At 44.8% G+C, this 15,587-nt stretch overlaps 1 protein-coding gene across 1 annotated transcript; it reads right to left on the bottom strand.

Annotated features, from left to right (window-relative positions):
* Positions 1-6,596: 6,596 nt before the first annotated feature.
* On the bottom strand, positions 6,597-14,757 carry LOC127560152 (keratin, type I cytoskeletal 17). Its single transcript, XM_051994504.1, has 8 exons — positions 14,187-14,757; positions 12,360-12,442; positions 11,212-11,368; positions 10,180-10,341; positions 9,764-9,889; positions 9,202-9,422; positions 8,756-8,781; positions 6,597-6,892 (listed from the first exon to the last, which is right to left on the bottom strand). Exons 1-8 carry the CDS (start codon positions 14,634-14,636, stop codon positions 6,798-6,800), a joined length of 1,320 nt encoding a protein of 439 aa, XP_051850464.1. The 5' UTR covers positions 14,637-14,757; the 3' UTR covers positions 6,597-6,797.
* Between the last annotated feature and the right edge of the window lie 830 nt (positions 14,758-15,587).

The following is a 15,587-nucleotide window of genomic DNA, read 5'->3' as shown; positions in this document are numbered from 1 at the left end:
GCCTTCTCCCTCTGTTGGAGTAAGCAAAACTAAGGCTCCAATGTTCTCTGACTCCAAAACCAGAATTCTTTTACTGTATCCCATTAAGATATAGTGGATTCAATGTAGCACTTAGCCCATTGGGAGGTTCAGTCTAGAGGAGCTGACTATCTGCTTACAATCTATCATTTCTGAAGTCAGCCACACCAGCTTCTATGGTCAACTTTGTACTAACATCCTATCTTTCCCAATCCTGAGAAAATGTGTAGCCCATGATTATGTCAGGCGAAATGTGGGTGTGATTGCTACATCACCAACACAGAGCACATTCACAGATCACAAAGCACCAGGAGGCAGGGCACAGAGCCCACAGCAGGCTCTGGGCCACAGAAATGGATCTTTATTTGTCTGGATCATCCAAGAAAGGCAATTACAAAGGTATTGGGCTATTCCTTTATACCTCAGTGTCTCAGTTTTGCCCCTTATAAAATGCAAAGTCATGAAAATGTGAGTTTCCTGAGGACAGAGACTGTTGGAGTTTTTGTTGGTTTTGATTTGGTTTGATTTGGCTTTTTCTATTTGTTTGTTTGTTTGTTTTTGGTATTCTCCAGCCTTTTGAACAAGGCCTGACACATAGTGGTGCTTAATAAATGATCATTGACCAACTAATTTATAATCTTCAACCTTAACTTTTGGTCATTCATGAAACATAGTCAAGGGAAAGGAAGAGAGGGAGAGAATTTCTCCTGCAAATACCTGCTTTTTCTTCTGCAAAAGTCTGCTCCCAACAAAGTTCACTTGCCTTTCTTTCCAGCCATTTCTTCCTCTTCAGTAAGTACTACAGTCCTGACTCCATTTCTTGTGTTCTAGCCTCAATGTAGGGCACAACTAAACTTGCCTGGAAGGAAGGAAATCTCAGAGTAGAAATTATGTCCATTTGAGGTAAACCACACAGCCAGGGTGCATTCCCTAATAGTTGAGTATAAAATGAAATCATCTCTTTATTCTCTTGTCCCATCTGCAGCCTCTTCTCTAAGATCTGGGAGTCAAATTGGGAGTTTTTGTCTTTTTTTTCCCTTCTATTCTTTCTCCCTTCCCCTCCCCCAAGCTAGACTTTCTTCTTTCAGCCCCCTAGGAAAAATCAAGGATTCTTTTGCCCATTGTCACACAGCTACTCAAAGTCAGAGGTAACATTTGAACAAATTGAACTCAGGTCCTCCTGACTTCAGGGCTTGTGCTCTATCCACTATTCCACCTAACTGTTCCTAAAAATAGATCTACTTTTGTTGTAGTCATTTCACTTTTATCCAACTCTTTGTGATCCCATTTGGGACTTTCTTGAAAAGCATACAAGAGTGGTTTGAAGCTTCCTTCTCCAGCTCATTTTATACAAATGGGGAAACTGAGTCAAGTGACTTGCCTTGGATCCCTTGACTAATAAGTGTCTGAGGTCATATTCGAACTCAGAAACATGAATCTTTCTGATTCCAAGCCCAGTGCTCTATCAAATGTACCACCTAGCTGCCCTGAAATCAAGGGTTTTTAACCTGGGTTCCACAAACTACCAAGGCCTTGTTGAATAGATTTCAGAAGGAGGAAAAAAATAAAATGCTTATTTTCACCAAGTTTTTGTTTTCTTTGTAGTCCTTTTTATTTTATTTTATGCATTTAAAACATGATTCTGAGAAGGGATCTATAGTTTTCACCAAACACCCAACAAAGCCATGATAGGCTAAGAACCTCCTAAACTGGAGGCTCTCTACGATGTCTCCCAGCTCTTAATCTTATGTTCCTGTGATTCCTAAACCCCTAGGAGAACAAAGTCTGGGTCCCAGATCCCCAGTCTTTGGCTTAAGGTCTGATTTTACTCCAGACAATTCTTCCCTTCCACCTTCTTTATCAGCATGTGCTCTCTGGGCTGTGCCCAGAAATGAGCTCTGACTAAATTTTACTCGGCTCATTAGCTGTGCCTCTGTCTGGATCTGCCTACATTCCATTCCTTTCTTCTCTCCTCTTTTTTATTTAAGGATTTTATTCTAGAGGATCCATTTATTTTAGTGGCACAATAGGAAGAATGCTAAACTTGAAATCAAGATTAACCAAGCTCATTTACTGCCTAAGAGACTAATTATGTGATCTTGACAGAATATTTAACATCTCTCAGTCTCAGATTCCTTTACTATAATATAAGGAAGGGCAATGGATTCCACATCCTTTAAGGCCCTTCCATCTCTAAATCTATGATCTTAGGAATATGTTGCTTTTGCTCTCTTTGGCCCCCATCACTTTAACACTTGCAGGGTCCTCAAACTTTTTTAAATAGGGGGCCAGTTCACTGTCCCTCAGATTGTTGGAGGGCCGGACTATAGTTAAAACAAAAACTTTGTATTGTGGGCCTTTAAATAAAGAAACTTCATAGCCCTGGGTGAGGGGGATAAACATCCTCAGCTGTTGCATCTGGGCCGAGGGCCGTAGTTTGAGGACCCCTGCAGCCTTTTCTACCTCTCTGAGGTTGATTAAAATTGAACTCTACTACCCCATTAAAGAACAGCTGAAGTATCTGAGGATTTCGTAGCACATATGATCCAACCCAGAGGTTCCCTCCTGAGAGCAGGATTCACCCAGCCAGCTCCATCTTCTCAAAGTGTCTCTACCGTATCCCTTTCTCATTAGTACAGTTGTATATTTCCAGTTTAAACACGTCCATCGAACAAACCTAGTATTGTCCCCCCACTTATTGAAGTCCTTGCATTTATATTGTATTACCTCTTCCTTTAATAAAGCCCCCGCCCAAACTCACACTCTAATTAACAGTCATTTTTTTAATAGTGATTTTCACCACAGGGAGTGACTAGGTCTGGGGCAAGGGTTAGTTCTGGCACAAACACACACAGTGAAGTCTAGAACCTTCTAACAGGGCCTGGGTTTTCAGGAACCTCCACATAATCTTCACCACAACCACCACCCAATCCTCACTCACCACTGGCTCCTTTATTGTCACCCTAGCCCATAGAAGGAAGATGTGAGACCCTGGGCTCTGATCCATCCCATCAGCCACAATCTGAACAAAGCCCCCAGTTTGTAGGTTGATTCACACCTGTCCTTGTCTCCTACTCCACCCTTGACATGCCCAGTGACAGTGGCTGAGTCAAGGCATCTCTGGTGTCAAAGTCTTAATCCATACAATGGGGAGACTCTTCCCAGATATTTCTCTGCTCCTTTAGGATTATTAAGAGGATACATGAGATCACCCTTTGAGTTACTGGGAAGGGTTGGGCAATGAAAACTTAGGACTGGTTCTTGTGATTGAGAAACTTTGCCTCCCACCCCCAGCTGCCAGCTGAGAATGCTTTGATCTGCATTTGAGTTACAAAGATCTCTCTTACCGAGAACATTCTCTTCCTCCTCCTCTCTTGCTCCTGCCCTCATACAACCTAATACAATCTACTCCAAAAGAAGAAACAATCTCCTCCAAAAGAACCTATTACAAAAGGAGAAAAATAGCTTGCTCTTTTTCCCACTCCTTCATTCCTTCTTAATTCTTTTTCTCTGTTCAAGTAAGTTATCTGACCCTTCAAGGGCTCCTTCTTCTACCTCCTCCTCGGAGAGCAAAACTTTATAGAGAGACGTTCCTCCTACTTATCGGAGGATTCAGTTAACCCAGGAGTCTCTTGAGAGCTATAAAAGTGAGCAATAGAAGCTTTGTCTCTCGGGGTTACAAAATTTAACAGACACAGAAACATAATACATACAGTTCAACAAAAAAGTGATAATTCACCCATTCCACTTAACTAAATTTGTCTTAATTACTTCTTATCTCATTTACATATTATGAATTACAAAATTGCTTCAAGAGCTTCTTTCTTTGTGGTTTGTTCTAAGCATTGGTGCTTATTATTCTTATTGTTAAATAAGAACATTTTCCCAGGCTATGACGCTGAGACTAGATACTTTCCATAGAACCAATCAAGCATAATTCCAGAATGCTAGGCCATGGGGCAGTGTCATAAACCACCTGGGTCATTATAGGTCTGCCCTTTGGCCCATAAAGTGAGACTGAATTCCTTACTTGGACCTTAATAGCTCATACTTTCAAGATATAGTCATTCTCCCCTACTCTTACTCAAAATGGGAGGAGGAGAGACAGCTGGAGGAGGACCAAATAGGACTAGTCATTTTTCCAAACAATCCACATCTTCTGTGACCATTGATCTAAGGGATTTCATCTGGTATTCTAGTGTTTCTTAGATTAATTATTAAAACTGTCTTCTTTCTTATAGATAGAAAAGGAAGGAAAGTGAGGGGAAGGGAAAAGGAAAAGCGGGGAGGCAGGCGAGTTCTTTGCCAAGAATAAAGAAAGGGAGAAATAAGTCAGGAAGAGCCAGCAGACGAAATTATCAGGAGAACAGATATTTAACAGGAGTAAGTAACTTGTCCAAGGTCACAGAGTTAATAATTGTCTGAAGTCACATTTGAACCTATGAAGATAAGTCTTCCTGACTACAGGTCTGGTGCTCTACCATTGTGCCACCTAGCTGCCAGTGGTTAACATTTCCCTCTTGGTGTGGTAAAATGACCCCTGGTCGTGGAGTCATATGACCTGGCTTTAAATCCCACTTCTGATAGTAATTGGGTGACTTTGGACAAGTAGGTATCAGTTTCCTCATCTATTAAATGGGACTGGGGAAGAGGGCAACCCAAGGGGAGAGGCTGGAATCAGATGAGGTCTCTTATAATTCTGGATCTATGACTAGAAGACCCCCAAAATTCCTTCCAAATTTCAAACCTGTGATCCAAGGATTTCACTGGAAGCCAGTAAGGCCTTTCTCTCTCTACCACCCCACCATTGCCATTACCAACAGCTTATCTGTGGATCTTATGGGCTGGAGAAACTACAGCCAACGATCACAACCACCGCCCCGTAAAGGTATTTTCCTGAAAAGAAAATGTCTTGTCTGTGTCTGCTCCTGGAGTCTCCTCCCTACACTGTGAGACAAACCACTTCCGTCTCCACCCTCCTCTTCCCTTCAAAGTAGTCTCCTGGAATCTCCCCACATACCATTCCCCAAAAGGAGACAGTGCTCCCTACACCCTAGCCCAGAGCTAATGCCCTTCCCACTCAAGAGTCTCCAACGAGAGATGACAATGCGTTATTTCAAAAGGAATTGATCCCTTTCACAAAGTCAACCTGTGTATACTCCCAGAAGTGTCCAGACACAGTGTCCCTCCCCAGAGACCAATTAGGCTTATTTCCCTAAGGATATAGGCTCCCCCAAGTTCTATGCTCTCTGCCTTTGAGAACAAGAAGGAAGGGTTAAGGTTGAGGGGATGACATGGCTGCCTTTGGCCGAGACCTTCTTTCCCCCAGCAGGAAGCTTAGCTAAATTTCTGCCTCAGGTTCTGAAATTGGGAGACTAAAATTAAAGTGAGGATGCTGTCTTGACACTTGGCAGACTGAAATATGTCAAAAATGATCACTCTCGAACACTGGTGAGACTTCTCTAATTTCCGTCCATTTTTGGAATCATCTCTAGAACCTGACGTAACCTCCACTGACATCTTTGGCACTTCTAGTTTCTGAAAACTTTTCTCTATATCCTAGACCAGGACATAGGATTTAGAGTTAAAAGAATCAGTTTGTCCGTAGCTTTCATTTTAAGAATGAAGAAGCTGAGATCTTGGACTTTTAAGTGCATCACCTAGTCATTCTCTTCCAAAATTGTAAGAGAAGGGTTGGAGAAAGCACTAATGAGCCCTCTCTCCTACTCCATCCCCACCCCATCTATCCTATGCCTTCTCCATAGGTTTTCCCAGGTCTCAGATTGGAACTATGTACCTTAACCTGAAAGCGGAGAGCAGGGCCAGCCTCCCACCTGCTCTCTTCAGACTTTTCCATAGAGAAAAGGTTCTTAACCTGAGCTCCAAAGACCACACACACACACACACATAAAGAGCCTATGGATAGATTTCTGAGAGTCTGTGAACTTGAATAGAGAAAATAATGACATCTTTATTTTCACTAACTGAAATTTAGCATTTTCTTCCATTATCAATGAAAGTAACAAGATATTAAATTGAAAAAGCCACAACCTCCAAAAAGAAGTTTAAGAAGAGCTGCAAAGAGAGTGGTCAGATCTCTGATCTCTGATCTTTTACCCCTGCCCACCATAAGGTGGAAAGATAGCAGTAGGGAAGTGATACCTAAGGAACTGAAGAGGAAGAAGAAGAAATAGGACTCTAGATCCCCATCAATGGATGATGGTTTGTAGAAGCCTAGATTTAGAATTGGATGAGGGTGGCAGGAGGGAACTTCAGAAATCATCTAATCCCATTTCTTTATTTTACAGATAAGGAAATTGAGGCACAGAGTAGACTATAGAGCTCTTTCAGGACTTGTCCTGTAGAAAAGACCTAATGGCACTGATAGAATTTATGTTTGTAGAGAATTGAAACCTTGAGATCTCTTGACTCCTAAGGGTATATGTGTTCCATGCTTCTAAGATGTAAGTTTATTAGCTGGGGCTCATGCAAACAAGGAAGATCCCCTCTCTCATTGACCCATTCTTGGAGATTCCACAGGGATTCTACCTTCTAGGGCAACATAGACAGGACTCCAGTTAGCATCTCTGAATCAACAAGCTTTATTTATTGGGAAGGGTAGGAAGCTAAAAAAGCATGGGGCATGGACTGAAGCTAGGGAAAAAAGCTACAAAAGGAGGGAGAAACATAAGGAGGGTCCCAAAGGAGGTCACTAAAAAGCATCTTTCCTCTTGCTTCTCCCTTGGACCAATGGGCTCCCTCAGGCCAGTAGGTCTCCCTTAGCGGGTAGACTGGTGAACCTGCTCCCTGGAAGAGATGACCTTGCCATCTTGCACCTCCTCCACAATGGTGCGCACCTGGCGAGTGGTCACAGCTGCAGAAGAAGCCAACAGAAGCAGACATTGAATGACATGGCCAAAATCACATCAGAATCCACCTTCTTAGCCACAGTAGACCCAGATGAGCAAAGCATGCTTACTCCTGGAGATTATACTCCCATTTAGACAAGGAGAGCTTGGATGTCTCTTGTATGTTATTCTAGTATATACACATGGTTGATTGTATGTTGTCTCCCCATTAAACTATGAGCTTTTCTTTGCCTGTGTTTGTATCCCAAGATAGTTTACTTCTAGGCACTTAATAAGCATTTAATAGATGTTTGTTGATTTTTACTGTCTGACACTTCCCACCCAGTTCCTTACCCCATAAAATTAACTCCTCAGCTTGACATTCAAGATTCTTTCTACAGCTTCTCCCAGGCCCATCAGTCCCTCCCATCTCCCTTCCTCTCAAGACAAAAATGTATTCTCCATCTCTCTTTGTTGCCTGTATACCCTCAGTGTGGCCATTTCCCAAACATAGAATGATTGGCTAAGATTTCCATTTCTTCTCCTTTATTCTGCATCTTCTGAGCTGTTTGAGCCCAAGTGCTCAACAAGTAGGAAATACCACTTGGGATGTTGCCACATTAAGTTGGAGGATAGGAATAGTGCTTGGGAACTGGACCTGTTTTAATTAGTATAGGGAACTCCCAAGAGAGGAAACTCACTCTACTATCACTGATGAGCACTTTCTCTGCAATCTGTTGCTTGGAAAACTGTATAGATCCCAGTTTCTTAAATTGTAGGTTACATGCCTATATGGGCCTCATAACTGAAGGGGTTGTAAAATTATGCTTTATTATCAATAAATTTTTTTTTATGTATAACTATTTTATACCTAAATGCCTGGGGTCACATAAACATTAAACATAAACATAAACAAAAAAGGTCACAAGTGGAAAAGTTTAAGAAGCCCTGGCCTACATCACTGAAAAACCAATTTGCTCACCCAGGATAGATAGCTATATATGTCAGAGGAAGACGAACTCAGGAAACCTTGAGTTCTTGTGTAGTTTGCAATCTATTTTGCCACACTGCCTCTTATTGTTGAACTGGTGCTCTTAAATACTCTCTTGTATGTTCACCATAACTAAATTGAAAACTTCTTCAAGGCAGGGAACCATCACATTGCCCACCCCCCAAATAGTCTAGGAACTCTTTGACAATGGGGGTTTTGCAGTTCCACTTATTCAGTGATAAAAAGAGCCATCTACACCCAGAGAGAGAACTGTGGGAACAGAGTGTGGAACATAATATAGCATTCCCACTCTCTCTGTTGTTATTTTGTTTGTTGCATTTTGTTTTCTTTCTTGGTTTTTCTTTTCCTTTCTTCTTGACCTGATTTTTCTTGTGCAGCAAGGTATAAATATGTATACATATATTGGATGTAATATATTTTTCAACATATTTAAAATGTATTGGACTATCAGCTAGGGGAGGTGGTGGGAAGTAGGGGAAATTTTGGGACAAAATGTTTTGCAAGGGTCAGTGTTGGAAAAATTACCCATGCATATGCTTTGTAAATAAAAAAATTAATAATTAATTGATTGATTTTTTTAAAAGAGAGAGAATGGGGGGGCGGGGGTTTGTCTCACATATTGGACTGAGAAGTCCAATTTAAAAGTTCTTTTAATCCCTGCTCAGCATGAATCACAGGCCTGTCTGGCTGTGGCTTCAGTGACCATAAAAGATGATTGACTAATGATTCCTCTATTTTCCTGCCTTGTCATTGTGGTTTTGTCTTGGTTTCTAATGCTACCTGGACATAACTGTACAAACACCTACTGAACCTCTACAGATGTGCCCAGTGTCCAAAATGTTTCCCTACCCTCCTTTCCAGCAGTTACTGTACTTACGTTCTTTAGGTTTGTACTGAGACAGGCTGTGGGAGAAGAGAAAAAAAAAGAATATATTAGATGTGGGTACTTGGAATTTAGAATTTTGAAACTCCTCAAAATCAAATGAACCTGTCCCCTCCTCCTCAGATTCGCATCCCACTGTTTCCACAGGGGTCACAGGAAGGGATACAGAATGGGCAGCTATCATAAAGATAAAACTAATAGAGAAAGCCCAGAAAGGGACATTTTACTTCTTTTTAACTGTTTTTGACAAAGGCACACATTTTTAACACCAGAAGATTCTGCTCTACCAATAACAAGGTGTTTATTTTGCCACACATCAGGGCTCAAAGTCTCTGATGGATGGTGATGTCCCGGGAGCTGCCCTCATTCCCAGCTCTCACCATTGGCCTTTCACCCACCACCTTCACCCCCTCAGGCCATCTCACTGCCTGGTCACTCACTGGGCATCCTCTCCCTCCAGCAGGCGGCGGTAGGTGGCGATCTCCTGCTCCAGCCGAGTCTTCACATCCAAGAGGACCTTGTACTCTTGGTTTTGCTGCTCCATCTCACAGCGGAGCTGAGCCAGCTGCTCCTCAACACTGCTGATGAGCCCCTGGATCTGGGACAGCTGGACGCAGTAGCGGCTCTCTGTCTCAGCCAGACTGCCCTCCAGGGAGGCTTTCTATAGGAGGAAAGAGGAAGAGAGAATCATCAGCTTGTTCTCCATCCTCCCATGTAGCTCATAGGATGATAGATTTAGAGTTGGAAAGGACCTTAGTGGGCAACAAGTCTAGAGTCCTTATTTTATAGGTGAGGAAACTGAGTCCCAGAGAGATCACACAGCTAGTATTTAGGATGGGGCTGGAATCCAGACCTATATCATACTGTCTCTTTTTTTCCACTACATCATGCTAGGACTAATTTTCCTGGCTCCAAACCAATCTTTCTATCCATCACCTATGTCTAGTCTATAAGCTAGAGCTGGAGACACTTACCATGGGGCACCAAGCACAGGGTACTTACCATGCTGAGCTGGGACTGCAGCTCAATCTCCAGGGCTTGAACACTTCGGCGGAGCTCAGAGATCTCACTCTTGCCACTCTGTAGGAGTTCACTGTTGGTGGCTACTTCTCGGTTCAGTTCTTCAGTCTAGAGAGGAGTAGAAGGAACAAATTTAGAAGGAATCATCCTGAGTCCACTCACTACAGTCTGAGTTCAGGGCTCTTGGTCCACCTCTCTACACCCCAAAGGGTGGGCCACCCTTCATAAAACAGGCCAGAATCAGATCCCACAAGGCTAGAGCATCAGCAGAGCATCTCAGGGCTCTGAGGTCCTCTCCTTCCCTAAAGAAAAATAATGAAGATTCCCTTTCTTAACCTTAACCTCCCCTTCCTTAAGTACATATAAACCCCTGGAAAGAGCCCCAGTTTGGTACCCACCTTGCTAAAGAACCAATCCTCAGCATCCTTGCGGTTCTTCTCTGCCATCTTCTCATACTGGTCACGCATCTCAGCCAGGGTTCGGCTCAGGTCCACACCAGGTGCTGCATCCATCTCCACATTGATCTCTCCACTCACCTGGCCTCTAAGGGCATTCATCTCCTGTGGACAATCATAGAGCACATCTGGAAGGGATTCTTCAAAAACCATATAGTCCAACCCCCTCATTTTACAAATTAGGAAACTGAAGCCTAGAAAAAAACTGTTATTTATCCAATATCACACAAATAGTAAATAGAAGCTTGGAGATTTGGACCTAGGATTCCAATTCCAACAATTTTTCAGAGGATAATAATGATAATAATAACATTTATATAGCTCTCTAAGGTTTGAAAAGCACATTGCATATGTCATCTCAGCTGATCTTGATAATAAATCAGTTGTGAGATAGATGCTGCCCTCATTTGATAGCTGAGGAAATTAAGGAGAGAAGATAAGTGACTTAAACAGCTAGTAAATTGCTGAAGTTGGAACTGAACTCAGGTCTTCTGGATCCAAGCCCAGCATTGTACCCACTACTCTACTTAACTGCCTTAAATTGAAAGTTCAGGATCACTGAGTCCAGCCCTCTCAGCTTAGATATAGGAAACTGAGTCACAAAGAGACTTGCTTAATGACATAGCTAGTAAATGCCTGAAGTCTGCTTTAAACTCATGGTTCTTGCTTGCCTCCAAGGCCATCCATCACTTCCCATTATTCCACACTGCCTCTTTTAACCCTGTAGCACACTAGGACTCTCAGCTCTGGGGCTGAAACCAGTGGCTCCCTAAGACAGGCCCAGTCTGTTCTATCTGCTTGGCAGAGGATATATGGCTTCTAACTCTCAGCTCAGCTTCCATCTCTCCACACAGGATGGAGGTCTCCCAACGCTAAGGTTTTTCCAGTTTTCTTAAGAGATTCAGAGCTCCTGCATTTCACATGACCCTCCATTTCACTCTTTCTTGGGCTCCACTGCCTCTAATTTAGGCTCACCTCATCATGATTCTTCCTAAGGTAAGCCAGCTCCTCCTTCAGGTTTTCAATCTGCATCTCCAGGTCAGCCCTGGACAGAGTCAACTCATCCAGCACTCTGCGCAGGCCATTGATGTCAGCCTCCACACTGGTGCGCAGGGCCAGCTCTGTCTCATACCTGCAACAGGAACCAGAGAGGTCAAGAAGATATGCACAGTGTCTCTAGAAACTGAGCCTTCTCTAGAACACAAGAAACAAGGACCCCAGCAGGAATAGTTAATGAAGAAGGACTATAGGAACTGAGGCAGGAATGATGTCGCCTATGGATTCTAGGTAACTGAGGTGATTGGTGGGCGGGGGTTATGAAAGAACTATGTCTTAGCCATCTCTCTCCTCTCATAAGATAAAAGGATTTAAAGGTTGAAGGACCTTTAGAAATTGAGTCATTTCACAGATGAGGACCCAGAGTGTTTAAACAATTTGCCCAAAGTTACACAAGTAATAAATAAAGCTAGAATTCAACCCCAGATTTTCTGAATCCATAACCAAAGGTCTTTTCCTTCTGAAATGCCACTTTCTTCTCATGCTATCTTTCTTTTCCCTCCTTCATTTCTTTTTCTCTTCCTGAATCTTTCAGGCAGTTCCAGGGATCCCATTAACATAAAAGTTGCTGTTTTTATTTTCCTTCTCAGGGTTTTTTTTTTCTTTCTAGATTCAATTTTTCTTGTGCAGCAAGATAATTATATGGATATGTACATATATAGTGGATTTAACATCTATTGTAACATGTATTGGAATACCTGAGGGGAAGGGGTGGGGGGAAGGAAGGGAAAATTTGCAGAAGGTTTTGCCAGGGTCAGTGTTGAAAAATTACTTGTGTATATGTTTTGTAAATAAAAAGCTACAATAAAAAAAAATTTTAATGAGAAAAAAAAAAAACCATAAAAGCTACTGGCAGAAAAGCACCAAACTCTACCCTGTAAGGTTCCCCCTCTTTGGCCCAAAAACCCTACTAAAAATCTCAGAAATAGGTCAATCTGGGGGTGCTCGTTGGTAATTCCCTCTGAATGAATGTCTGATTGTGAGGCCACAGACCACCCCCCTCCAACTTACACATAGGAGACAGAGATATAAATGACAAGATGCTCCAAACCCAGCCCATGACTCACTTGGTTCGGAAGTCATCAGCAGCCAGGCGGGCATTATCAATCTGCAGAAGGATGTTGGCGTTGTCCACAGTGGCCGTGAGGATCTGAGAGGGGCAGACAGAGGGCAAGGGTGAGCTGGGGGGGAGGTAGCAGAGACAGACTAGATCCCAGAGAACTAGATCATCCTCTCTCCCTATAGATTGTTTTTCATGGATATCAGAAAAACAGACCCTTTCCTCCAACCCATGCCCCCTCTAGCCTTAACTGTCACACATGAAGCCAAGTTTATGAGACAGGTTTTTCCTACCCAGAGGCAACCAATATTGGCGCCTCTCCATCCAGACCCTCCCTCCCTAACTGCTCCTCTTCCATCTCACCAAGATAATTGCTCTGAGGTTGCTTCAGGGAACAGGCAGGAGTTAAGTAGGAGTTGGATGAGCTGGAACTTGCCCCCCTTCTACAACACAGCCCCTCACCTACCCATGCTCTCACCCATGTGGAGACTAGGAAGAAGGAAACCTTAGGGACCTGAAACAGGGACAGCAACCCCAGAACTTGGTCTTGGGCATAGGATGGATTAGAAATGTCAGAGCAGAAGAACTAAGAGAGCAAGGGCCTTAGAAACGACAGATGCACAGATGTCAAATTGGAAGAAACCATAGTCATCATATCTCCAACCTCCTCGTTTTACAGAGGAGGATACTGAGGCTCAAGATTCAAGTCAAGTGACTTGCCCAAGAGCACCCAGATAGTGGTTGAAGATGATATTTGAACCCAGATCCTCAGACTCTCAATCCAGTGTGTTTTCTATAACCTCATTCTGCCACTCTGATCCAACCCACTTTGGGAAGGGAAACTAAGGTCCAGGGAAATTGCCCAAAGGAGTCACTAAGGAAGACACCAAATTCAAACCCAGAGGAGCATAGTCAATGTGAAGTCAGCATCCCTGGGATGCCTCAAACTACAGGTGCTCCCTTTGGGCTCTTCTTCTTTCAGGAATGCTCAGAAAATTCCTTTAGAAGAGGGAATCCCTGAATTCTCCATACAAGTTATTGGAGATATCCACAAGTCACTCAACAAAGCCTTCAGCAACCTTGGGAGTCCTTTTTAGCCTGAACGTTTCCTTAGATGGCAGCATCCTTCTCCTCCTAGGACAGCAGGTGCCTTGGCTCTCAACCAAGTTGCATTAGTCCCACTTCCCCAACTTTTTTCCCTAATCCCAAGAGATTAGCAGGGTCAGAGCAGGACCAAGCCATGGGGAATCCTGACTTTATCCTTAAAGAAAAGGAAATCTTTTGTCTCCCATTGTATCCAGCCTCCAGGAGAGACCTGAGTAGAGGACACCTCTGTAACTTAGATGGTAAATTGTTCCATTCCTCCTAAAGGACCAACCTTGATGCTTTAGGGGGGAATCATATAGTTAGACCTTGAAGGGAGCCCTTAGAGATCATCCATTCAACCCCCACCTCATTTTATAGATGAGGGAAATGAAGGCACAGCAACATGAGCCCAATGGCACATATGTGGTTAAATGTCTCACAATGGGAACCAAATCCAGGACTTCTAGTTCCAAATTCAGCTGTTTTTCTACTGGACAGACCTCTTTTTGCCCTCTTATCTAGGAAATCCCTTATTCCCACCATTCTCTGAGCTCTGGCAATATGTCACATCAAGCTGAAAGGCCTGGGGCTTTGTCATTAACTAGACTTTGTGTTTGACTTTGGGCAGCGAGCCTCAGTTTCTCCCTTTATAAAAGATGGGGGCCAGAATAGATGCTCTTGCTTCTAAGATTTCAGGAGACAGCTCTGCTGAGGGGGTGAGGGGAGAGGGAGGGGGGCAGGACGGTACCTTGTTCTTCAGGTCCTCGATGGTCTGATAGTAGCCACTGTAGTCCTTGGCAGGCCCAGGGGCCTGCTTCTGGTACCAGTCCCGTATCTTCAGCTCCAGGTCAGTGTTGGCTTCCTCCAGGGCCCTCACCTTGTCCAGGTAGGAGGCCAGGCGGTCGTTGAGGTTCTGCATGGTGGCCTTCTCCCCCCCAGCCAGGAGGCCGTCCACACTCCCGAAGCTGCTCCCATAGCTGCCCCCCAGCCCGCTGCTGAAGCTGTAATTGCCAGAGTAGCAGCTGCCTCCGTAACCTCCCCCTAGACCTCCTCCGGAGACCAGTCTGGAGGAGGAGACAGAACCAAAGCTGCTGCCTGGGGCCCGGCAGGAGGCTCTGGAGGAGCCCCCCCCAAGGCCGGAGGAGCCCTTGATGGAGCTGGAGGTGGTGTACTGGCGGATGGTGGTGGTGGTGGCCATGGCGAGGGAGAGAGAGAAAAGCCCACTGCTTTCAGTCACCAGGAAGGAGGAGCTGGGTCTGAGAGGAGGTGTGCGCTGGGTGGCTGCTCTCCCCCTGCTTTATACCCCGGCCAGTGGGCGTAGCGGTGGAGCCCTGGCTTTTTTTGTTTCCATTCCCCTCGGCTTTCATCACCGCTTGGCCCCCTGCCAGCACCCAGGTGGCTCGCTTTCCCCCCATGAGCATCCGGGGGTTTGTCTGCTTTCCTCAGATCCTCACGCTGGGCGTTCGTTGGTGTGAGTGCGTGTGCGTATGTGTGTGAGCGTTGTTCGTGAGTATGTGTGCCTCTCTGTGCTCAGGCCCCGTCACCTGTGATTCAGGCTGGGCCGGGGCCCCGGGCTACGCTTTCCCATGACCTAATGAGGAAGGAGAGGAGCTGCGGAGAAGTCGCAGGGCCCTCCCAGGCACTGGCAGCGGCAGGAGCTGCTGTGTCACTCCAGGCCCTGCATCCAGGTGACCCAGATTCGCCAGGGAGCAGCCCTCGACTGCCTTATAGGGAAGCAAGAGGAAACATCTGCCTACCACGGTGTGAGCCAAGAGCGGGAAGGCTCACTCCTGAGCTGTACCAGCCTGTCCCCAGTAGGGCCTACCCCAGAGGCCGAATCCCTCACTCCCATCCTCCCTGCTTAAATCAGACAACACGGACTGCCCCCCAGGGGCCAGTGCTTTAAACAAGCCCCCCACCCCTACCTCTCTGGAGCCACAGATAGGACCAGGCTCACCTTGGGCACAGGGAACAGGGTCTGGGAGGAGGGATGGACCAATCCCCACTAGGGAGCAGGAAAGGAAGGTAGGCCCCACATTGGAAGCCCAAGACAGAGTTTCTGGATTCTGATACCTGAAGGGAGGAAGCTTCTGTTTCTGAGGAGAAGGCACCCCCTTCACATCAGCAGCCCAGGACCAAATTTCACTCA

This window comes from Antechinus flavipes, chromosome 4 (assembly GCF_016432865.1).
Source record: "Antechinus flavipes isolate AdamAnt ecotype Samford, QLD, Australia chromosome 4, AdamAnt_v2, whole genome shotgun sequence".
NCBI lineage: Eukaryota > Metazoa > Chordata > Mammalia > Dasyuromorphia > Dasyuridae > Antechinus > Antechinus flavipes.
The sequence above is the reverse complement of the archived record's forward strand: the minus strand, read 5'-3'. Positions and strand labels throughout refer to the sequence as shown.